Raw genomic sequence first — 25,219 nt, forward strand, 5'->3', positions numbered from 1 at the left:
AGGGAGTGATTAACAGTTCTGAGGTGATGATATTCTTTAAAATCAGTATAAGAAAAACTTACCAAGTCATTGCCAAAAACTGCAATATGCAGAACAGCAGAGCCAATCCTTTTTTATGCCACTAAACAAAAAATACTAATTATTAGAAACATATTTTACAATATATTTTCAACATAATATCTAATTCATGACTGTGATGACTGGTTCTAATACCTGAATGGTCTTCTTGCTTCCATTTTTATTACTTTGCAATTTAATTGAACTGAAACCTTTGAACTGTTTATAAAATATTTTTCAAATTCTAGGCTTCATTTCACTCATTAACTATTTTTCTTCAATATGCAATTTTTTTAAAAAAAAATCACAACTTTTAGAGCAAGAACACAAACTCTTCAAAATATTAAGCTTTTCAGAACAATTGTAGATTTCCCCCATAACTGGTACTAAAATCTTAGTTGCCAGAATTCAATAATTATTGTGATTCCTCCCACAATTTTGGCAGACAGCCTTCAAGAGTTACTTGAAGAATCCCAAACTCTGTGAGTTTCACGTCATTCCATTTGCAACTTTTGACTTTTTCTGTTTTGGTAGGTGTGGTTTTTAAGAGAAAGTCTTCATTTTATCTTGATCTTTTAAACATTATTTTAAATGATCAACCTTTACACTTCTTTCTTAGAAATTTAAGCTGTTTTTCTCCCTCACTCCAGAAACACGAGAAGACTGATATCAAGTAATGTAATCAAATTCAAAAAACATTGTTGGTGCCATGATATCAAAATTAAAGTATATCCTATCATTTCTTTTTATTAGTGTTTGCAAATCACAAAAAGTGAAAAGTGACAGAATTTCTATCACAATAATGCTATTTTCCATTGTTTTCCACATCAGGATGCAGTACTGCATAATAATAAATTTTATAACTACCTTTTATTCTCTTGATGAAGTCAGAAAGAACCTGAAACAAAACTACTCTTCAGTTCCTTGAATTTTATCCAAAACACTGCTCCAGTTTACTGAATTCAGTAGTGATAAATTTAAAAGTATTTAATAGAAAACTAGAAAGCAGATAACACTTACCCAAAGAGCAGCACACAGAGTTAACACCAAACAAATCTAAGTTAAAAAGAAAAAAAGCATTTATTCATAGGTGGTAATATGATATAGGTTAAATCATTTAACAAAATGCACTTATTTACAAATAAGTCCCATTCAAGAGTTGGAAAATGACCTTGAAAATATTTTCTAATCAACACTGAAAAATTAACTCTAAAGATAAATACAAATGTCTACATCAAACCTAATATTCTACTGAATCACTTTCTTTAAAACATGTTTAATATTGCCTTGCCCAAAACATTGTTTGAAATATTGCTTTGTACAAACATCTTCTGATTGACTGGAAACTGATAATGAAACTGAACCTATAAGTTTAAAACTGAAGAGTTTTTAGGAAGACAATTAAGCATTAATTTATAAAAATTTTAAAAATTACTGTTCACAGAACATAATTATATTTTATTCACATACATGCTGAGCCTCTATAAAATACAGTAATAAATGTGAATGGCATGAGAATATGAATCTACAAGGTGACAATTTACTTTTGGATCACATAAAAGATCAGAAGCACATGAAGAATTAAAGGGAACTGAAATTAAAAATACAATAAGAGACCAAATCCAATTAGTTTTAATTTCAACTCTGTCACTGGCATATTTTAAACAATTAAATTAAATTTATCTGTGAAGATAATATAAAATTTAAGTGTATAATTGCTGTCAATTTTTTGTCCACTATATGACATTTCTGAAGCTTTTCAATAATTTAAATGAAGAAGTGAAGGCACTAGAAAAGTTTGAAAAAAAATCCTAAGTACAATGATAACTAAACTGAATAATTTTTGTTTGTTGAATTGAATTCTTAATTAAACAGAAATTTTTAGTAGGCAAGCACAGGCCAAGTTAAAAGAGACTTAGATTAAGTAATTCCATAAAAGTTGAATCTTATGGGTAAAACTGTTCAATTAAAAAAAAAAAGTAGTGGTACATATAATGCAAGTATTTTTGTTATATTAAACCATTTAAACCACTGTTCAAAATATGCTTTGAAGTGTTCAAAAATAATAAAATTATATTTACCAACATGATAACTGTAGCAAACAACCTTGTTGATTCAAACATTTTTTTCAGTTGTTTCACAGGTCCCATTAAGAAGCAAGTACTATGTGAAAAAAGTCAAAAGAAAAAATAATTGAGACATATTCAACCAAATCTTTGCTAATAAAAAAGGGAATTATTAATAAAAACCAGATAGGTACTACTCTGAATAAAATTTATATCATATTTAGATGTGTGCATGCAGTTTGGTTTTGCATATTGTTACATATACTGTATAAATAGGACATGGTGTCTAAAATAAATTTTTCATCCCAAATCCTAATAAATTTAGATATTTCGGTTACCAGAGAACCAATATTGTTTTAAAAATTACTCATACTGCTAATTTATAATGCTGATAAATAACACTTCTAAGCTATTTTTCATTTGTGTAGTACACAATTAGACTATTTCTTATGTTTACTACATTTAATTATAATGAAATTCTATGAGTAAAAAGAGGAAAAACACAAGTTAATTAAAGAGAGTAAATAATAAATATGCGGCTTCTCTCTATTGTAATGGATAACTATTTGCAATTAAAATTAACATAGATGTTAATGCACTGAATCACTAACTATAATTCCCTCCTACAAAATCTAAGTTGTAGAAAACATATAACACTCTGATAGCAATTCAAACATAGCAATTATTCATAGGTAAATGAAAGCTTCAATGAGAGGAAAAAGTCTTACTTAAAAATAAATGATTTCTATAAACAATAACGTCAAACTCCTAAATTTACAAATTTGATAATGTTTTGCCTCTATGTGCATCAGGAATAGTTTGCAATATTCCCATTTATGCTAATATTTCAACATTAACTTAAGAAAGCCACTTAACACCTACTTTGTAAAAGGCACTAACAGAACAAACAGACAAATCAAGCCAGGTTACCTGCCTCTGTGGAGCACATAATCTGATTATTCCTTGTCTATAGGTGCTCAGTGAATTATAACTTTTTGAGTTTCATAAATTTTGCATAAAACTTTTTAAGTTTTAAGAAGCGTATTTGCCCCATATTTTTATCTAAATTTTTATTTAGACAAATCATTAACTTTTGGGCTTTACTTTCTTCATCCATAAAATAAGGCCAATATTTTCACTACTTGTATCATAAGGCTACTATGAAAACTGAGGTGAAGGTGATATTAAGATTTGCATTATTATTCTTATTGAAACTTTGGAAAGAAGAAGTATAAACAAATCAAGTTTAAGAATTCACCAAATTATTTGCTTTGGATATTAGCAAAAACCGTTGTACAATATAAACCAAAAGGAGTAATTTGTTTTTTGTTTTTTGTTTTAATATTTTTATTTTCCTATGTGAAACAATTTTTTACATTTGTTTTAAAACGAATTCTCTCCCTCTCATACCCCCACACTGAGAAAGCACATATGAAGTTAGGGAAAATAATTCCATGAAAATCATGTTAATCAAAAAACCCTAAATCTCCCTCTCTTCATCCCCTACAAAAAATAAACCACAAGGAAAAAAAAGTATGCTTCAGTCTGTATTCAGACACAATCAGTTCTTTCTCTAGTTATAAATAGCATTTTAAATCATTAATCCTTCAAAAAGTAGTACTGGATCATTCATTGTATTGTTGAGAATAGCAAAATCATTCACAGCTGATTGATTATTCCACAATTTTGCTATTATTATGTATACAGTACATTTCACTTTGCTTAAGCTCATAGAGACTTCCCAGATTTTTCTGATAGCATCCTGCTCATCATTTCTTATAGAACAATTACTATTCCATCAAAATCACATACCACAATTTATTCAGCTATTCCCCATTCCAATTCTTTGCCCTGAGAAGAGAGCTGCTATAAATATTGCTATACATATAGACTCTTTTCCTTTTTTTTAAAATCTCATTTGGGATTTATGCCTAGTAGTTTTATTAGTAGGTCAAAGGATATGCATGCTTTATAGCGCTTTGGACATGCAATGTTCAAGCTTCAGGGGTTTTGTGCAGCTGTTCCTTCTAGGAACCTTGAGTTAGTATAGCAACCTAGAATTGAGTAAGGACAAAGCAACAGAATCCTGTCTCAGTGAAAGTAAAGAGGTCCCTTTAATCTCCCAGAAGTTCAGAACCCCCTACTTGTAGGTTGAGAAAGCCACTGCTTTCACTGCAACAGCTGGTTGCTGCTGCTACTTTACCACTACTGCTGCCATCATTCAGTGACTCCTAAAACCTGATCTAGTCTGCGGAGGTTCCCCTGACACCCTAGTGCCTTAAACCTTTCTTGCTCAATTGTTCTTGGAGCCTGTGGGCTGAGAGTTGTGGAGATCACTGCCACTTCTGCAAATTTAGAAGCCCCACAGCCAGCTTACTGGTGCACCAGGAATTGCAATTATGCTGTAGACCCACCCAGAGGTAATAGACCCCTCCTGCTAATCTTCCAGGCCACCTTCTGCTGAAAAATTGTTCTACTGTGTCTTTTTTGTGGGTTCTGATGCTCTATAATTTGTTTAGTCATTGTTTAAAGATACTTGGAAGAGTCTAGAAGAGAGTTCAGGAGTCCCTGCCTCCACTCCATCATCTTGGCTCCATCTCCAATAGTAATTGGAGTATTAGTAATAGTAATTACTATTAATTAGTAGTATTTTACTAATAGTAAATTAGTATTCACTAATAGTAATATTTTAGTAAAACACACACGCACATACACAACTAAATGTTTCCAGTGAATATTATTTTTAAAAGTTAAACAGTTAGCATCAATATTAAAGGATAAATATTTAACATACACATACCTGGCTAATGCAGAAATATTTCCCAAAGTGTAGAAAACTGCAAAAAGTTTCACCCCTCCTGGAAGCCATAGCAATGCTGTTCCCTATATTATATTTTAGAGTTAATCCAAGAGTTAATTCCAAACCAAAAAAAAAAAAAAATCTAATCATCTACTGCTAAACAGAATTTCAAAAAATAAGTCAATAATAAAGATGTTACATACTCATTTCTAGGGAAGGATCTATAAACAAACTTCATTTTTTCTGGCCTATTTCTAAATAACAACTATATTAAATACATTTCCTTGCAACAATTATTGTTTAAACCTAGCTCAATGGACCAGGGATTAGGAGATCCCGGTTCTAGTCATTCCTTTCCCACTAATGAGCTGTAGGACATTTCTGAGCTAAAGAATAAAATGAAATGGATGAACCTTCTATGACATTCTTTTTCAATGACAGATTAAAAAAATAACAACAAATCTAAATTACTATAGCTTTCCCTACACACAAACTGTTCCCTCTGGGAAAACTTGGTGATTGTTTTTGAGAAAAAAAAAATTAACCTTATTTCTTTGTAGTATTGGTTATTATATTGCCTACTAAAAAAGGCTAGATTATATCTCCAAAATAAACCATTTTGAAATATACATACATGAAAATTACCATATTTCAGTACTTTTTTCTGTTTATATTTTAATTTAAATAAGGTTTAATGTATTTTTCTCACTCTTTTTTGGTTTTGTTATCTGTGTTTTTTCTCTTCTAAACTGTTGTATAGAATGTTGCTTCACTACCATCCCCAAGCATTTGAAAAGCAGAATTTTTTGAATCCAGAAAAGACAGATTTCGTAGAATCCAGAAGTGTTTTAAGGAGCTAAAATCCAATGATTTTAATATATCTGCACAATATATTTACTGGCATAGTGGCATCTCCAAAAGCCCATCAAAGCAAAAGCTTGGATCCTGAGCTAAATTCAGGCTTTATACAAGATACATTTAAAGGGTTAAAAAAAAAATAGTATACCAAGGGGAAGTTACATTCCTAGGCTCAACCTCATAGTTCAAATGATAACCTCAACCTATGAAAACTATATTACCTCTACTTTACTTATAGCTATACAGTTGTAAATGTTTTAGGCTGTCATTTTATTTATATTAAATATTTTTAAAAATAAGGTTTTGACTTACAATAAGAGAACATAAAATGCCACATATGAAACATATGACAAACCACTTCAATCTAGTATTCCAAGAAAGTGTTGAAGCATCTAGGACCTTAAAGAGGAGAAAAAAAAATTTGAAATCTATATTGAAACTCTTACATTTTTTTTCACGATAAAATGAGACAATAGTTTGATTCTCTAAGAAATATTTTAATTTCATCTATGGTCAAATGACAAATGATTTAAATATCTAAAGATTCTATTTATAAAAGAAGCTCAAAGCCATAATGATTTTTCAATAATCAAAATACATTAAGTTAAAATACGTTTTCTGTTGACAGTTTATTCCATGAGTAAATCCCTTACAAGTTAGGTAAATCCTTATCAAATTAAGTGAATTAATGTGACTTACAGAGTACTGATTAGAGTATCACATTCAACTATTAAGTACCACAATTAAATCTGATTTACCAAAGCTCATTGAATAAATTAAATATGTAGAATTAGGAATAATTTCCTCTCCAATATGTGAACACACAATGCACAAGTGCATTTGAAAGTAAGACTGTATGTTTTAAGAATAATGAAATAAAATTAGAACTTTTAAAAACTATTACACAATTAAAAATCCTATAGTGTATTCCTTACCTGATCAAATCCATCTTGAATCCTTAGGTAGCATGAAAAGTAGATAAGAATAACTAAATAAAGACTCTTGTCAATCACAGTAAATATTAATTTTAATATAGCATAAAATATTTGCTCACTTTGTTTTAATTTTTCATCTACTTCCTAAGTACTGATCAAATCTTTCATTTGAAAGATTTTTTACATGGATAGAATAATAATGACAGATTAGGGAAGACTGTAGCCATTGTGAATCTCATTGTTATTCCCAGAACAAGTTCTCATTGGCCAAGGCCTTCCCAATTTCCTCATCTCCCTTAACAGAGTCCATGCTCTGGAGGAATTAGGACCAGTTTCTCTAGTTTAATGACTTCTTTTCCAGGCATACTAGTTCAAGAATGCCTTTGCCATGAATTATTTCTTTCTTTGCTTTCCATCTCCTCCATAGCTCCTTCACCAACCACTTTCTCTAGTAATTTTTCTCCTAATTCACTTGAAAATCCTGCTCTAGCATACCTTTTCCTTTTCCCAGCTTCTCCTTAACTTTCCTATTCTGGACTTAGAGACCAACATCAAATCAAACTGTCTAGAATTTCTAAATGTATTCCCCAGATACTTAAGAATTTTTTTGAATAAAGTGCCACTTCCTAACTACTATTAGGAAATAAATACCTTAAAGGTAGAGACCATATTTTTCAAACAACTGTAAACTTGAAATGGAAAATAGGCAACAAAAATTACATTGATATTGATTATACGTTCATCCACAAGTTTAATCAGTATATATACATATATTTTTTATTTTAGTAAGTTTATTTATTTTTAATATACAATGCTTTATGAATCATGTTGGGAGAGAAAAATCAAAACAAAAAGGAAAAACCATGGGAGAGATTAGAGATTAAAAACAACAACAACAACAACAAAAAGTGAACATAGCATGTGTTGATTTACATTCAGTCTCCACAGTTCTTTTTCTGGATGCAGATGGCATTTTCTGCCCAAAGTCTAATGGGATTGCTTTGGAGCATAGTTGATCATCACATACTCTTGCAGTTATTGTGTATAATGTATTTCTATTAACCAATGTATACCAAAAGTTTGTCCTTTATTTAGAAAAGGATCAATGACATCACATGATATCTTGATTCACATGTAAATTAGATTTAAGAGAGGCAGAGGTGCACAGTCACCAACTTCACTTTCTCTTCCACAGTGATCAAAGTCCAGTGGCAAGACAAAAGTCAAAATAACTGGTGATGACCAAAAATGCAATCTTGGTGTTTCTGATGTTGGACCACTCTCCAAGCTCTCCATCCACAGTGCCTGCTTCAGCCACTTTTGTAGCCACTGAAATAAACTATTTTCATTTGCCCATTTCACGAGGCGCAGTCTTAATATGCTTGGGGCAGACACTAATGATGGATAAAACAAGGTTGGGGGAAACTGACAGGTCTCATACCCAACCTCGTTTCATCTATCTATCCAATGGTTTTTACCAAAATGTGATGACTAGACACCCTACAACTTCTAGGCGCCACAGATAAGAGTTGGGTAAAAGGTGGACACCAAAAGCAAAGGATAAATATTCCTGAAAAAGAGTTCAGCAAATCCTCTCACCAGATGTACAAGTCTTCCCTGAACACTCCATACACCCAGTACAATTGTGCCTATCACTAATGAAATTACCTTATATAGCAAAAAGCAAATCTAAGAATTCTTATATAGGAAACTTTCACTTCTATTAAGAGAAATGTGAATTAAAATATTCCACCTCACACCTATCAGATTAGCTATTATGACAAAAAAGGAAAGTGATAAATTTTGGAGAGGATGTGGAAAAACTGGGATACTAATAAACACTGGTGAAGTTGTGAATTGATCCAACCATTCTGGAAAGCAATTTGGAACTATGCCCAAAGGGCAACCAAACTATGTATACTCTTTGATCTAACAATATTACTATGAAGTCTGCATCCCAAAGAGATGAAAAAAAATTAAAATGGACCTCCATAAGCAAAAATGTTTATAGCAGCCCTTTTCATAGTGGCAAAATATTAGAAATTGAGAGGATTCTCATCAACTGAGGAATGGCTAAACAAGCTGTGGTATATGAATCTAATATAATAGTATTGTGCAATAAGAAATGGTGAACAGATTTCAGAAAAACCTGCAAAGACTTGTATTGATGCAAAGTGAAATGAGCAGAACCAAGAAAACACTGTACACAGTACCAGCAACATGGTATAATAATCAACTATGAATGACTCAGCTCTTCTCAGCCACAAAATGATCTAAGACAAGTATAAATGACTCACAAAGGAAAATGTTATTCATATTCAGATAAAGAACTAATGGACTCTGAATGCAGAGAAGCATATTTTTTCTCCTTTATTCTTTCTTTTAGTTTTTTCTTTTGATCTGTTTCTTTTATAGCTGTGACTAATAAATGTTTTACATCACAGCACATGTATAAATGTTATCAAACTTCCTATCATTTTTGAAAGAGGGGAAGGAAGAAGAGAGGAAAGGAGAAAAATTTATAACTCAAAATATCATAAAATTGAATGATAAAAATCTTGACATGAGAAAAAATTAAAATACCATTAAAAATAAAATTAAAATGTTTTTAAAAAATAAAAATTTAAAAGCATAAATCCACAATACTGAGAAATATGGGTATCCTACTTCATTTCTGAAAATAATCCCATGCCACTGTAAGGTGATAGAAGCCTTTTATTCAAAAATGCACTAGAAATAAAACCATAATGTTACTAACTTGATCAGGACTAGACAGGATTTCCTATATAATAAAATGCTAAGAGTTCTAAGTGAATCCCTAATTCACTTAGATATAAAAATGATTATTATCACAGAAGTTTCTTAAGGTAGTACACATGGTTGTTTTAACAAGTATATTTAGACTATTTCTTCAGAATTAAAAGAGTATATCACTTCTTAAAAATTATCCTAATAGAATGTAAACTTCTTGAAGTGCAGAGACTATTCCATTTTCTTTTTATCCTGGTGCCTCTATAGCATGAATTCATTCTTTAAAAAAGAGTTTATTTGCTGGACATGGTAAACTTTTTTCCAGAATACAGTATCAGAAGCTGCAATAAAAGACCATAGTTCTTTTTTTTAAATTCATTCTTCTAGCTTACTTCTTGACTTTAGACTTTGTTAGTATTGGGCTCTGCTCATTTACAACTCAGAGACTGAGGCAGGAAGATAGGGGTCTGCAAGTTTTCAATGCTTTCAAAGTGATATGAATGACTTAAGAGTTCTTCTCATAGTTCTTTGTCTTCTTTCTGTCCCTTGCCTCTCCTTGTCTGACTGCTTGTTGGGAGGAAGATGCTCTTTCTCACAAAATTGTAATAAAATTTCTTTCTGCTTCTACCTTGAGAAATTTCCTTGATTTGAGCTTGTGGTCTTTGTCCCACACAAAACAAACAAACAAAAAATAAATTCAAATATGCTAGAGCTACATTTAGAATAATACAGTATCAGCAGCTGCAATAAAAGACCATAGTTCTAGAATATTATATACTGACAATCAAAAGAACTAGGTCTGTGGCAAAAATATTATATCCAGCAAAACTAAGCACAATATGAATTTTAAAAAATTCTCTTAACTTCCATATTTTCAAGATTTTGTCTCAACCAAATCTGAATTCAATAGAAAATTTAACACATAAGAGCCAGCATCAAAGACTAATTTAAAGGGATTCAACAAAGACAAACTGTTTATGTTTTATACATGAAAATATAAACTATACATCTAAGACTGATATCAGAAACTGAGAAGTTCAAAAGAAAAATTGGGGAAGAGCAGAATCTGATATGACTCTGAAAAGCAAAACTTTCTAGGAAAAGAAAAATAGTAATTATGCCATATAAATGAGATGCAGAGGAAGAACTGACACAGAACCATTAGATGGGGAGGAGAGCTGGTAGTTCAGAAAACCTACTCACATCAGGAATGGGTTAAATAGGGAACAAAACATATATATACCATGAAAGTATAGTATACTCCAAAATCTATAAAGTAATAAGGGAGGATGAAATAGGTTAAGATGGAGTATAGAAGAATGTAGATTTACTGCAATGGGACAAGGTGTTTAGATTAATGGGGAAGGGAAAAAGAGGGAGAGAAAGGGTAGCATAGGATAAGGTTGAGTACAGAAGGGTGTTTAGAGTAATGGAACTGGGATAAAGTATGTAGATTAATAAGAATGACATAAATTGGGGGGGGAGATTAAGTAATAGTAGGCCAATGAAAGTACTAAAGTAGAAGTACTAAAGAACTAAAATAGAAGAGTCAGCAGAGACAGACAATAAGAGATATATACAAATACAATAACAAGGGTCAGTAGTAGAATTTATTAGAAAAAAATAGGGCCAGTACTGATCTCAAAGTCAAACTTAAAGATTTAAACAAGAGATAAATCTATGTATTAGCCATATTAATTTTGTTTTAAATGCATGTCTACATATGTGTAAATGTGTATGTATATATGTGTGTGCATGTAGGTGTGTGTTTGTGTACATGTGAATATATACACATATCTGAGTGTTTATATATGTGTATATATTCATATGTATGTGTATATATGTATACATATAGATATTTTAAAATTTTTAAATCTATCCATGTTTAACTGTGGCCTGCTTGGAGGATAAGAGGGGAATGAAAAGGAACAAAAAAAAAAAAAAAAATGAAGTAAAAAAAGTACACAACAAAGAACAAATAATAGCCTACAAGCAAGGAAGCAAAGAAAAGATGGACAGGCATGAATATAATTTCTTCTTATATATGCTTTTTTGAAATGGGAATCTATTATTACAAATTTTGAAGCCTCCCTGATGTTCTGCTGGGCACATGACGATGTTTTTTTTTTTTTTTCCCTTTTTCCTTTTCTTTTTCTGTCTTTCTTTTCTGTTTTTATTTTGTATTTAGTTTTAAATAAATATTTAAAATAAATAAAAATGAGAAAATATGTATTATACAATAAAAAGTTTTAATCCCAAATTAAATCAAAAATTTTAAATGGAAAGTAGTGTCTCTTAGAATCATTAACTTCCATTTATTCAATAATCACTTTTTGGGGTATATTAATTATTTTAAAGAATCTTTTTCGGCAACATTTTGTACTTGTTAGTTTTTTTTTTTTTTTGTTTTTTGTTTTTTCCTCTTTTTTCTGTTTCTTCATGACTAATTTGGAAATGTTTTACATGACTATACATATAATCTTTATCAGACTGGTTGCCATCTTGGAAAAGGGGAGAGTTCGGAGGGAGAAAAATTTGGAACTCAAAATCTTATTTAAAAAATGAATGCTAAAAATTGTTTTTTTATGTCATTAAAAATAATATTTACATATTTAAAAGATTTTGTTCTTCTTTGACCATTTGGCCAATTCTAATTTCTTAAGAGTTATTTTCTTCAGTAATGTTAAATTCTTTTCCCCCAATTTTCTTGCATAGTTCTCAATTCTTTTTCTTCTTCTGCCATTCTTGTTTGTTTTTTCTTTTTGTTCCTCTTAAAAAGTTTCTTTAGCTCTTCTAAAAATTATTGTTGGGCATGAATCCAATTTGTATTTTTTTTTTTTTAGTCTTTGCTTATAGATATTAAGTTGTTTTTTTTTTTTTGAGCTCTTTATGATCAGATTTTTTTTTTTTAAATTCATTCTTCTAGCTTACTTCTTGACTTTAGACTTTGTTAGTATTGGGCTCTGCTCATTTACAACTCAGAGACTGAGGCAGGAAGATAGGGGTCTGCAAGTTTTCAATGCTTTCAAAGTGATATGACTTAAGAGAAAGTCTGTTTATTGGATTTATGGTATGAGCTGTAAGAGTTTCTGATCCAGGTATGGGTCTATTGGTCTGTGTATAGTTAAGTTTCAGTAGTCTATTGCTGGATTCAGGCATGGTTAGCCCACTGGAACATTCTTCAGATTTGGAACAACTGAACTGCTAACTCTCCTTTGGTCTATCTTGATTTTTTCCAAGGGGTGCTTAAATGCAAGACCACAGGTTAAAAGTGAGTCACCACTGCTCAGTTTCTGAGGAGCCACATATTGAAGTTTACTGAATGGGTTTTGTACTCTGTCTCTGGAAAAATGACTCACTGTGTTTTCTTTTTTACTTTTCCTGATTTGGATTCTATCTGATATATTTTCTAGATTATTGCAGAAGAGATGTTGGAAGAGTTAAGCAAAAATGTTGACTCTGCCATTTTTTCTGCCCTCCAAAAACTATTTCAAAAGAGACAACATACTTGAAACATTTAAAGTATTCCTCAGTGCTTAGCACAGTGACTAGCATATAGTGTGTGCTTGGTAAATCCTTATCCATGTGCTTATTCAAATGTAATACACAGCAAAGCTCTTTTACTTTTTGTTTCTACATGCTGAAATTATATCAAAGTATATTATTTTTCAACTCACCCTGGTATTTTTGCTCATTTTTATATCAATCTAAAAGGCTAGACAGAGTATTTCATAGACCAAGGTAGAGGGGAAATGGGGAGAAAGAGGATAACACAAAAATGTACATTTCAAGGAAAAGAAACAAAAGTTAAATAAAAAAACATAAATGTTGAAAATAATCTTTTGCTGCAATGAAACTAAAATGTAAATAAATGTTTTATAAAATGTAATAAATATGGGAAAGATAATTTTCCTGGCAGCATTAATAATTTTTCACTAAATAATTCTCTACAAATTTACTATCAAAGCTATTTATGAAGAGATTTTCCAAGTCCTGTTGAAATTCTAGTGAATAGTGAGAGCAATTTTCTTCATTTGATTTCTCCTAAGTGTATTATTAGAAGGGGAAACAATAAAAAATAAAATCAATCCATATCAGCAAAAGCTGCTTATCAACCCACAACTAGCTTCAGTAGAGAGAATACCTATGTACAAAGGTCTTTAATTTTGTTAATGTGAGGAGTGACTAGTGTATAAACTTCCTCTGTCACTGCAGACTATAAGTTATAGATTAATCTTAGAATAAAAGTATTTTTCTTATGTACATATTGAAAGTGTTTACATAAAAAATCAATTCACCTGACTAAAAAGAAAATGCATGGGTTGAGAAAACAATTTTGCATTAACTAGCTCCGATAAAAGTCTAATATTCAACATCTTTCAGAAATTGATATAAAATTTTATAACTGAAGAAAACAAAGAGTCCTGACTTAGAAGTTTGTGTATGAGAGGAAAAGGAAGGGCCAAAGAGTAATAGTAATGGAGAATAAAAAGAAAATGCTTAAAATACCAAAAAAATAAAAAAAAAAAAAAAAGACAAAGAGCTGAATGCAAAGCAGATAATACAAGTAATCCTAAAATCAAAAGGAAGAATGAGTGGGACCTAAAAAAGAAACCACAGTACTTTTATCAAAAAATCTAATATGAAGGAAAGGGAACCAGTATTACTTGATAAAAGAAAGGCTTCTGTGGAAATCATGGAAGAGCATGGAAATCAAGGAAGAAACGCCAGAATGGTTCAAAAGAAAAATAAAACTCAAAAAAGAATAACTTACAAATGAATTTAAATCTGAAATCAGAGTTCACAAAGCAGGATTTTAAAATAAAAAGAAAAAGAAAAAATTGTATTCATGAAGAATCTTTCCAAAGAAACAGAAAACAAAAAAAGAAAAAGAAAAAAAAGAAAATTTATTAATTGCAATTATATGCTACAAAAAGTAAGAATTTAAGGACCAAAGGAAGCAGATGAGTATCTAGAAATAAGCAAAACAAGAAGCAGAGACCTTAAGCCGATCTCTGAGGAAAAAAATTAACTGATCTTATAAGAACAACCACAGGAAAAAGAGCTAAGTCTAGTGGATTTACTAGTGAGTTCTAACATTTAAAATATATGACTCACTCTACTAAACACTATTCCTGATAACTCAAAACTAGTTAGATAGCAAAATAACAATAAACCATATTTTCTAATGAATATAATTACAAAAAAACTTAAAATACAATTCTTACAATACACCCCAAAACTGATTTACCAGAACTAAATTGAAGTCAAATAAGGAACTAAGGATGGATCAACATGGAGAAAACAATTATCATATTTAACAATAATCACCAAAAAAACCTGTGATTATTTCAAAGAATACCAAGTACTTAACAAAATACAATACTCATTTATATTAAAAGCTTTAAAAATCATAGGTATGTAAGGGTCTTTCTTTAATATAATTAAATATCTATATCTAAAATCAACAACTATCATTCAAGAGAAAAAAATTATTAGGGACAGCTAGGTGGTGCAGTGCATAGAGCACCATCCCTGAAGTCAGGAGGACCTAAGTTCAAATCTGGCCTCATACACTTAACACTTCCTAGCTGTGTGACCCTGGGCAAGTCACTTAACCCCAATTGTCTACACACACACACACACACACACACACACACACACACACACACACTAGAAGCTTTCCCAATATGAAAAGAGATAAAAGTAAAATGGTCCCCTAATCACACTCTTATGGAGCATCATTTAGCAACAGATAAATGTAGATTAAAAAGAGAAGCTTAGAAAGGAGAGGTAGAATCATTTTTAATAAAATATCACTGGATCAAAGTTTGATATCTAATATATATATACAGACATCACTTTTTTAAGGGCAAGAGGCACTTCCCCAAAATAGTAAAAGCATATGAAGTTTTCAATATAAGAAATACACTCTATAAATGACCAAATGTTCATAGTATGATATGTTCTAGACCACTTAGAAGAGAAATACAGATTTAACAACTAAGGTTTTGTCTTACAATCTGTAAAATGGCAAGAATGAGGAAAAGGGAACTAACCAAGAAAACAAGTGGACATTGTCAGGGGGCCTAACTAGGGAAATGACAGCAGCATACAAAGGCTAAGTGCTATATGCATTATTAACAAGGTTACTGGATTTGGTATTTTTTGCTTAACAGTTTTTCTTTGTTATAGATGATAATTCAATTTTGAAGTGAGGAATGACTTTGCAGGGGAAATATTTTCAGAAATGACTTTTTTAAAGTTATGCTTTTTGTTTTGACATTAACTTTTGAAGAAAAGAAATATACTAATTGGCAACTGTATAGCTATAAATTTATCCAACCACTCTAAAAAAAAAACTTTGTGTGAAAAATTACCAAAAGTTCATGTCCTTTGACTAATGACTACACTTATACCCCACGCAATTTAATGCCAGTAAAAGATCTATTTATTTCAATACTTGCTATAATAGCAGAACTGAAAACAAACTCTTAAGGCCAAGGTTAAAAGATAAGATGTAGCAAGATATTATTGTACTATAAGGAATGACAAATACAATTTTTTTTAAAAATAGAAAGATTTATAAGAAGTAATACAAATAATGAACATATACCATGACCATATACAACCAATCCTCAACATTTACATCTAACGTTTTATTACTAATCTTTTTTTCACTTTTGTGCAGCAAAAAAAAAAAAAAAAAAGAGGTGCCATATATACTGAAAAAGGTGGAAGGTATTCAGAAAAGTGTTATGAATTATTCGAGAAAGTGCTAAAATAACTTCTCAAGCATGTGGTGAGGGAATTGAAAAAAATGGAAAGTTTGTGGATAAATGATATGATGGTCACTTCAGACACTCCTCCAGTCATCCAGCCTCCACCTAGGGGTTTAGACCAACTACAACAGCAGAACCTGCAGGAGTACCACTTTCCATCTCACCCTGAAGCATATGTTTTTTATCAGAGTAAATAGTTTAACAATGAAACTAAGGGGCAGCTAGGTAGCCTAATGGATAGAGCACCAGCCCTGAAGTCAGGTGGACCTGAATTCAAATCTGGCCTCAAACACTTAACACTTCCTAGATGTGTGACCCTGGGCAAGTCACTTAACCCTCATTGCCTCAGCAAAAAAACAAAACAAAACAAAACAAAAACCAATGAAACCAAAAAGGTAATTAAAGAAAGTATATAATATTTTTCCCTATTTAACCTAAGGATTCTTCTGAAGTCACAGTCCCAGACCCTCTTATCCCATGATGTCTTTCCTTTTTCCTGCATTTTATGGGTTATTTCATGATTACAGTGTTAGAAAAAGTAGATTATCAGAATTAATGTTTTGTTATATATAAATAACTATGCAGAAAAGTATATTTTTAGCAATCTCTATAGAAAGATCAGTTTATGGTGATCATAGGAACTAATTCCCTATTTCTCAAAACTTCTTTTTCCAAAGTTATCAGTGATTAATTACTAAAAATAAAACTTTTCTCAATATTCATCCTACTACACTTCTCTGGAGCCTTTGACACAATTGATAACCTGGATCAGAGAATCTTCCTAGATTCTATCAAAGTTTTCAAAGCACTGTTTTCTGGTTTTTGTGTGTGTGTGTGTGTTTTTTTACTTTACCTATGAGATCATACCTCAGTTTCCATTGATGGATCCTCACTTAGGTCACTTCAGTAACCATAGTAGGGTCTTAACCCAGGTCTTTATTTCTTTTTCTAAACTATGATGATTCAACCAATTCCAAAGGGTTCAATTATTATCTCTATGAAGATGATTTCCAGCTTTATCTATTCAGTCTTATTCTCTTCTAAGCTAGTCCTGCATCTCCAAATGCCACTTGGACATTTTGAATGGGATATTCTACTGTTGTAATGTCCAAAAACAGAACTCATGTTTTTAATTTTCCTAGTACTACTGGGAAATCAACATTTTCCCACTCACCCATGATCACAGCCTATGTCATCTTGGACTCCTCTATCATATTCACTCCTCATATCCATATTGTGGACAAGTGTTGTCATTTCTACCTTCATATGTTTTGTATATCTCCTTTTTCCCTCTCATAAAACTATCTTATAAATAACATTTTTATTGTAATTAATCCATTAATAATAATGATGATAGTAACTAGCATTTATATAGTTCAGTTATATTTGCAAAATACTTCAAATGTTAACTCTATCCCAATCTATCCTTTACTCAATTGCCAAAGTGATTTTGCCAAAGTGTAAGTCTGACCACGTTACCTCAATGTTCAATAAACTCTAATGGTTCCTTATTAACTTCGGATCAAAGAAAAAATATTACTTGACACTTAAAGTCCTTCATATCCCAGGCCTTTCCAGTCTTCTTTTTTCCTCCACTCATTTTATGATCCAACTACACTGCCTGTTCAGCGTTTTCTCCTACATGCCATTAGTAATCCCCTATGCCTGGACAAACCTCTAATTCTCACTTTCCATATCCAATCTGTTGGCAAGGCCTGTTGATTTCACTTTTGCAACATTTCTTGAATACATTTTTTCTGACACGGCCACCTCTCTACTGCAGGCTCTCACTCCATTCAGTCATTAGTGATTTTCAGTGATTTTTCTAACATGAAGAAGTTCCAACTAAGTGACTCCACTAGGCAACACATTCCACTAACTCTCTACAGCCTCCAGAAACAAAAACAAAATCCACCTTTTGACATTCAAATCTCACTCTTACATATGGCCTTTCAAGTCTTCTCTCTTCTGTCACATATCCTGATCCAAGGACACTGATCTCCAGATAGTTCTAACAAGATACGCCATATCTCTTGACTCAAAGAATTCTCTATGAATGTTCTCTATGCTTGTCCACTCTGATTAATGACCTCCACAGTTTCCGTTCAGTTTTAACTAAAACTCCAACTTCTACATGAAGTCTTCCTCAACCATTCCTAACGCCAAAGCCTTTCCTTTTACTAATTATCTCCCCTTTATCCTGTGTATACTTTTCTTGATATATATTTTGTTTGCAAGAGGTCTCCCCCATTAGATAGTAAGCTCTTTGAGGGCAGGGACCGTCTTTTGTCTCTTTTTGTATCTCTAAAGCTTAGAGCAGTACTTTGTATATAGTACCCTTAATGTTTATTGACTGACTGACTCTTTACTTCCTAGCCTCATTTCAAGACTCAACTCAATGGATGCCCATCAGTTGGAGAATGATGGAATAAGTTATGGTATATGAATGCAATGGAATATTATTGTTCTATAAGAAATGATGAGTTAATTTCAGAAAAGTCTAAAAAGACTTGCATGAACTGATGCTAAGTGAAGTGAGTAGTAGTAAGGGAACACTGTATACAGCAACAAGATTATGTGATAATCAGTTCTGATGGACACTGCTCTTTTCAACAATGAGGTGATTCAGGTCAATTTCAAGACTGTGATGGAGAGAGCCATCTGCATCCAGAGAGAATATTATGAGGACTGAAAGTGGATCAAAAAATAGTACTTTCACTTGTTGTTGTTGAATGTTTGCTTGGTTTTTCTCCCTTTGTTTTTTCTTTCACCTTTTGATCTGGTTTTTCTTGTGCAGTATGATAAATATGAAAATATGTTTAGAAGAATTACATATGTACAACCTATATTGGATTGCTTGCTGTCTGTGGGAAGAGAGGGGGGGAAGGAAGAGAGAAAAAATTTGGAACACAAGGTTTTGTAAAGGTGAATGTTGAAAACTATCTTTACATGTATTTGGAAAAATAAATAAAAATAAAAGACAACTCAAATTCCACCTTCTACTTCCTGATACTAGGCCCTTCTCTCTGAGATCACTTTTCATTTATACAATAACTCTATATCTATATCTTTGTATCCTGTATGTACAAAATTATCTGCATGTTATCTTGTCCATTAGAATGTGAGCACCTTGAAAAAAGCTCCTATTTTTGCCTTTCTTTGTAACCCTAGTGCTCAGTTAAGTACATAGTACTCTGGAACATAGCAAGTGCTAAATAAATGCTTGTTGATTGACTTGCTAACTGATCTAACTATAATTTCTCTGATCTAATGGCTTTCAATAAGACAATATAAACTTTTTCATAACACTTTGAGGATACTGAAGGAGGTATTACTGTTTGAAATCAGCATACCTTTTCAGGTGATAAGGAGTTTATTATTCCGAATGCTTCTGTTGTGCTCAGATCTAGAAGATGTGACATTATGTCTGCAACAGGTACTTATTTTATATATGGCTTCATTATTTAACAATCACACAATATCCATGCCCATAAATAAACTACTCAACAATGGAGTTCTGAAGCAGTTCAAATTTAATTGGGACTTAATATAAATTACAAAACAGTCAAATGACTCCCCTTATTCATCTCCTTAAATGAAAATAACATTATATTCTGTCAAAAATGGTGATTTCCAGTCTCAGATGGCAGTGAACTTTGAGTTAAGTTGAAAAATGTTGAAACTGGTTTCAAAACAGTGAGTGTGACTTTGGGAATGGGAGCATACCACTTAATGAGGATTTCTATTAATATCTTACTATAAGAAAACCTGTAACATTAACTTTTTAATTACCTAATTTGAGTTGTTATAAGGTATCCTATTATAAGCAGTTTGCTCCATAGCTAACAATATAATTTATTATTATAACTTTTGCTAGCAATATAATTCATCATTACTATTATTAATCTCTTATATTTATAGAGATTATTTACCATTTTAAAAAAGTTTCCATGTCATTATTCCATTTGAGTCTCATGTAACAGGCTGAGATAGGAAAGGACTACATTTCCCAGACTAAGAAAATTCTATTTCTCATGAGGTCATATGCACATAGAACAGGCAATCAGTACAGACAGATCTCTAAGAAGATGGAGGAATAAGGGAGGTCACTACTAAAATTCATAGCCACAAAGAATAATGAGAATGAGAAACAATAATAGCAGGTTTTTACTTTTAGACACTACTACCCTATGTCCAATGAATACTGTGTGGAGTAGAATCAAAGAAATGAGATACCCTGAATGAAAAAATACTGGAGAATGGGGACCTCAACCTGAAGCAACAAGCTATCCTTGAAGCAAGCCCTAGGAACTGACTCAATGCTTCATTATTTCTTAAAGCCATATGACTCAACAAAAAGAACAAAGATTTCTGAGACATTGCCCATATCTTCCCAAACAGAACCACAAGTTTTAGAAGAGGCTTAAATAAATGAAGTAAATTATCTAAGGTGATAATTTTTAGTCATATGCTAGGATACCCAATTTGACACAATAAAGAATATTGAAAGGGGAGTGGCTTAGGAGAGAGGAATGCAGGAGAGCATAAGACCTAACATTGGTGTCTGGAAAATATGAGTTTTACTGCCATTTGCTGTGAGGCCTTAGCTAAGTCACTTAAATTTTCTTACTCTTAATTTTCTTGACAGTACCTTGTGTATAAAAATGCCTACCTATCGTGCAATACAAACAAAAATTCTAAGAAGTATTTGCCTGGAGTCTTACAAATATAATCAAAAGGACATTAAATTAAAGGGTAAGTGGGGAAGGAAGAGAAAAATGACGGTATATTCACCAAACTATATACTATAGAGTAGCTAAAATGTAGAAAGAATAGCAATAAATACTCCCAAACAGCAATGGAGACAAAAACCTAAGAAAAGATCATATTAAAAACCTTAGTCTCAAATATCTATAGGCAAATGCATAAAATGTAGATAACAACCAAAATAAAGTAGAAATTTTAATATAGAGACAAATTTGGAAGAATGAATCCCAAAACTAGAATAAGGTATAACCATATCATGCTCACAAGAAAAAGAACAGGTAAAAGGAGGAGGAAAATATTGCTATATTTTTAAAATATATTTATATGAAGAAGTCCAGGAATCAGAGAGAAGAAGCATAAAAAGAGAACATGTTGGTGAATCTCAATAGTAACATAGGTGATTCAAGAGGAAATGGCTGAGAGGTTCAGAAGTTATGGAGGATGCCTATCACATATCCATCTCCTGAAAATCCTTCCCTACCAAGAAGAATAAAACTAATAATCTTTATGACTTGCCATAAAAATATCCAGCAACTGGAAGAATTCTATTCTGAATCCAATATTTATCAATGAAGAACAAACTGCTCAAGTAAAAATAATGACTACTTGGAAGAAAAGTAGATAAGACTCCCTTTCATAGTTTGTGATAAAGAAGACCCTCAAGATTTTGGGACAATGTATTTTAAAATGTTCATGAGAAAGTTCCTATGGACAAAAATTCTATAGCAAAAGTCATCTCTGCAGCTATGAAATAAGGAACACTTGCACTAAAGAGGAAAAAGGGGAACTTTCTTAAGAAAATTATATGGACGCACAGGAAAGCAACCAACTTTTTTTTTTTTTTTCCTGAGGCAATTGGGGTTAAGTGATTTGCCCAGGGTTACACAGCTAGGAAGTGTTAAATGTCTGAGGTCACATTTGAACTCATGTTCTCCTGACTTCAAGGCTGGTGCTCTATCCACTGCACCACTTAGCTGCCCCCTCCCCCTTCAATTTTAATATGATATATACAGAAGACACAAGAGCAAGTAATAATAGAAAAACACAAAACTATGATAATGGGACAATAAGAATAGTGTTATGAGTTTTGAATGTTTGAGTGTTATGAGTAAAAATTTGTGTTTTAGTGAAGCTGGTAAGGAAACCTAAAGTTATACTTGGAAAAGAAGAAAATCAAAAAAGGAAAGGGAAAATGCATTTATTAAACACCTACAATGTGGTAGGTACTGTGCAAAGAACTTTGCAAATATCATTTTGTTTTCACAAAAACTCTAGAATATAGATACTATTATCACCATTTTAGGTTGAGGAAACTGAGGCAGAGGTTAAGTGACTTGCTCATGTTGGAGATATAATATAGATAAAGAAAGGGAAAAGAAACTCGGACAGAATTCTGGAGAAACTCAAGTCCCCCAAGGTGGGGAGGGGAGAAAGAGGGATAGGACAGGAGACTGACAACTACTAAGAGTGATATGGATGCAGATTCAACAAATGATCATGAGAAAGAGCAGTCAGACAGGTAGGAAAAGAACCAGAGTGTTGTGTCATGAAAAGCTAAAGAAGAATATCCAGAAGGAAAAGGTCATCAACATCTGCCTTTTACCTGTTCTTTCTTGTGAGCATGACATAGTTATATACCTTATTCAAGTTTTGGGATTAAACTTCCAAATAGGCATCAATATGTACATATAGAACTAAAGCTCCTAGTAAGAGGATAGAAGATAGGGGACTAGACTTATAGAGGAAAGGAGGAGAATGCCCAAGGGATCTAAAAACAACAGCTACCAAGAGTTCAGGATGTGATAAATTTGCACAGCATGAATCTTAAAGAAGGATCAGTCATTATTAACATACCAACAAATATAAAATATATATTCATCTCTTCTGTCAATAATCAATATTATAAAAAATTTCTGGAGGAGTTTATTTGGTAAAGGGGTTTATATGGTGTTTGTTGGGGAAAAATGTATTAAAACACTATATCAATAATTTATTACCCCCTTTTCAAAAAAATAAAGCAGTTGATCATTATCAAGAATTTATCATGACAAAAACCTTTCTATCTTTTTCTTTTTTTTCACACAAAATACTAGATGCTACTTTATAAACCTCAACCCAATTTTAACAAACATGAGACCTTTCCCGTTTTCTTCTAGACAAGATAAAAGCATTTTTCCTTTATTCAATTAAAAATTTTAAAATAAACATACAACTGTTACTTCCACACGATAATTCACCTAAGAACTTTCTTTCTGAACAAATAAGTAGCAACAATAGATCATGGGTAGACATCAAAAATTTAAATCCAGAATAATATATTTCAAAATCAATATTTGTGTCTACTAAGAAAAATAAAAATGTGATAATCCTTTATAAGGAAAACCACTGCCAATTTTAAAAATTAAAATTAAAAATACAATAAAAATAATAAAAGAGACTCAACATCTTCACTCTGTATATCAGAACAGGTCACTAGTAATATGCTTTATGTATGTGTCTACTCCACCTAATCAAGTAACCATTAGTTTTCTCATATTTATAAGCCTCTATGTAAATTTCAGTCTATATGAGTTTTTTGCTGTCCCCAATGCCCAATATCCTAGTCTACCACTGTGTCACTATATATTCCATTATTTTCCTGAACTAGAAGTTGGCACACAATTTGATATTTTTTCATTTTTGCCAGCTCTGGCTAGCTGGAAAGCCAAGTGTCTAGTCTCAAAAGGCACAGTAGCATCAATAACAATAAGGTTCTCATGATTGAGAACTACTATGTTTGGCAAAAATGCCTGAAATAATCACATTCACCTTGTCTTTGGTGATTTCTGGTACTCTGGCAGCCTTCACTAATCTAAGTAGATATACTCAGAATAGTGTCATAATGCCTCTCCAGGGAGGCCTTTTAAAATAAGAATTGTAATGGCAAAAGAACACAGGGAACCATTTAATTTAGTACCTATGACAGTATTTGCCTTGGTTAGATTACATCCAGGATATGTCATTCAGTTTTAGACATCACATTTTAAAGACCTATATAAGCTGGAGAATATATAAAAGAGTAATAAACAGGCTAGCAAAGGGTCTTGTGACTCTGAAACATGACGACTAGCTGAGGGACCTGGGAATGTTTAATCTGAAAAAAATAAAAATAGAGGTGTGGGAAAGGAGAGACTGTGGATGAAATGTCATCATATGGATAAGTAATTAAATTTAATTCAACTGATAACTAAGTTCAGAACTTAGAGCCATAGATCAAAGTTACAGAAAAGTAATTTTAAACTTCAAGTAGGGAAAAATCTAATAAATAAAGTGAAATGGGCTGTTCTCAAGAAGTAGCAGGTTCTCTCTTGGGACAGATCTTCAAATAAGTGCTTGATGGTCATTTTTAAGGTATGTTACAGAAAGGATTCTTGTTTAGGAAAAGGGTAAAATAAATAGCCTCTAAGATTCCTTCTAATCCTGAAATCCTGTGATCTTTTATCTTCTTTTCCAGACAAGTCATCTTATAGAAAAGTTATATGATAGTGTTGAAAATGAATTACTCTAGGTTTTTTTTTTTTTTCTGTTCAGTCATAAAGTAATAGTAACCTCCTAACTTACTGATCAACCTCAAACACAAGCACCATTATCAGAAGGATTCAATGAAAATTTCAAATTATAAATATATTTAGGAGTTAAGAGTAGGAAAGGATTAAAAGACATAGAGATATAAACCTATATATTAACTGAAATTCCATGCATGGTCTTAATTTTTACTCTAATCCACTAACTAGAAATGATATTTTAGCAGGATCCTCACAACAAATTTCCACTAAAAAAAAAAAAGACTGGACAACAACTATCAAAAGTTTTAGACCTTAGATTTTGTTTTGTTTTGTTTTGTTTGTTGTTCAGAAACTATATGACTGGGCAAAACAAAAATTTGCTGCCTCAGCATCATCTATACTGTTAATTTCATTCCTATTCTATTACTGGGTTAGAAGTAGGGGAGGGAGAACTTGCTCCATCCAAAATTCTATCTATCCATCCTATTATAGCTCCTAAACTCAGGATCTATAAATGCACAAATCACACTTTATCCTAAAAGACAATAAAAAAAAATTTTTTTAAACTCTACTAACTTCTAAACCTATCTGTCTCTTTCTGTGTCTCTTTCTCCTTCCCTCTCTCCCTCCCTTTCTCCTAACTTCTGTCTCCCTCCTC

At 31.8% G+C, this 25,219-nt stretch overlaps 1 protein-coding gene across 2 annotated transcripts in view; it reads right to left on the reverse strand.

Annotated features, from left to right (window-relative positions):
- SFT2D1 (SFT2 domain containing 1) overlaps positions 1-25,219 on the reverse strand; it is a 37,724-nt gene that overhangs the window by 8,597 nt on the left and 3,908 nt on the right. For both annotated transcript variants that reach the window (XM_051998091.1, XM_051998090.1), the window contains exons 2-6: positions 6,094-6,180; positions 4,924-5,006; positions 2,139-2,220; positions 1,078-1,113; positions 63-121 (exon numbers count right to left, since the gene is read on the reverse strand). In XM_051998091.1, the coding sequence (XP_051854051.1) occupies positions 63-121; positions 1,078-1,113; positions 2,139-2,220; positions 4,924-5,006; positions 6,094-6,180 (347 nt within the window). The remainder of the gene's footprint in view (positions 1-62; positions 122-1,077; positions 1,114-2,138; positions 2,221-4,923; positions 5,007-6,093; positions 6,181-25,219) is intronic.

Source organism: Antechinus flavipes, chromosome 4 (genome assembly GCF_016432865.1).
Source record: "Antechinus flavipes isolate AdamAnt ecotype Samford, QLD, Australia chromosome 4, AdamAnt_v2, whole genome shotgun sequence".
NCBI lineage: Eukaryota > Metazoa > Chordata > Mammalia > Dasyuromorphia > Dasyuridae > Antechinus > Antechinus flavipes.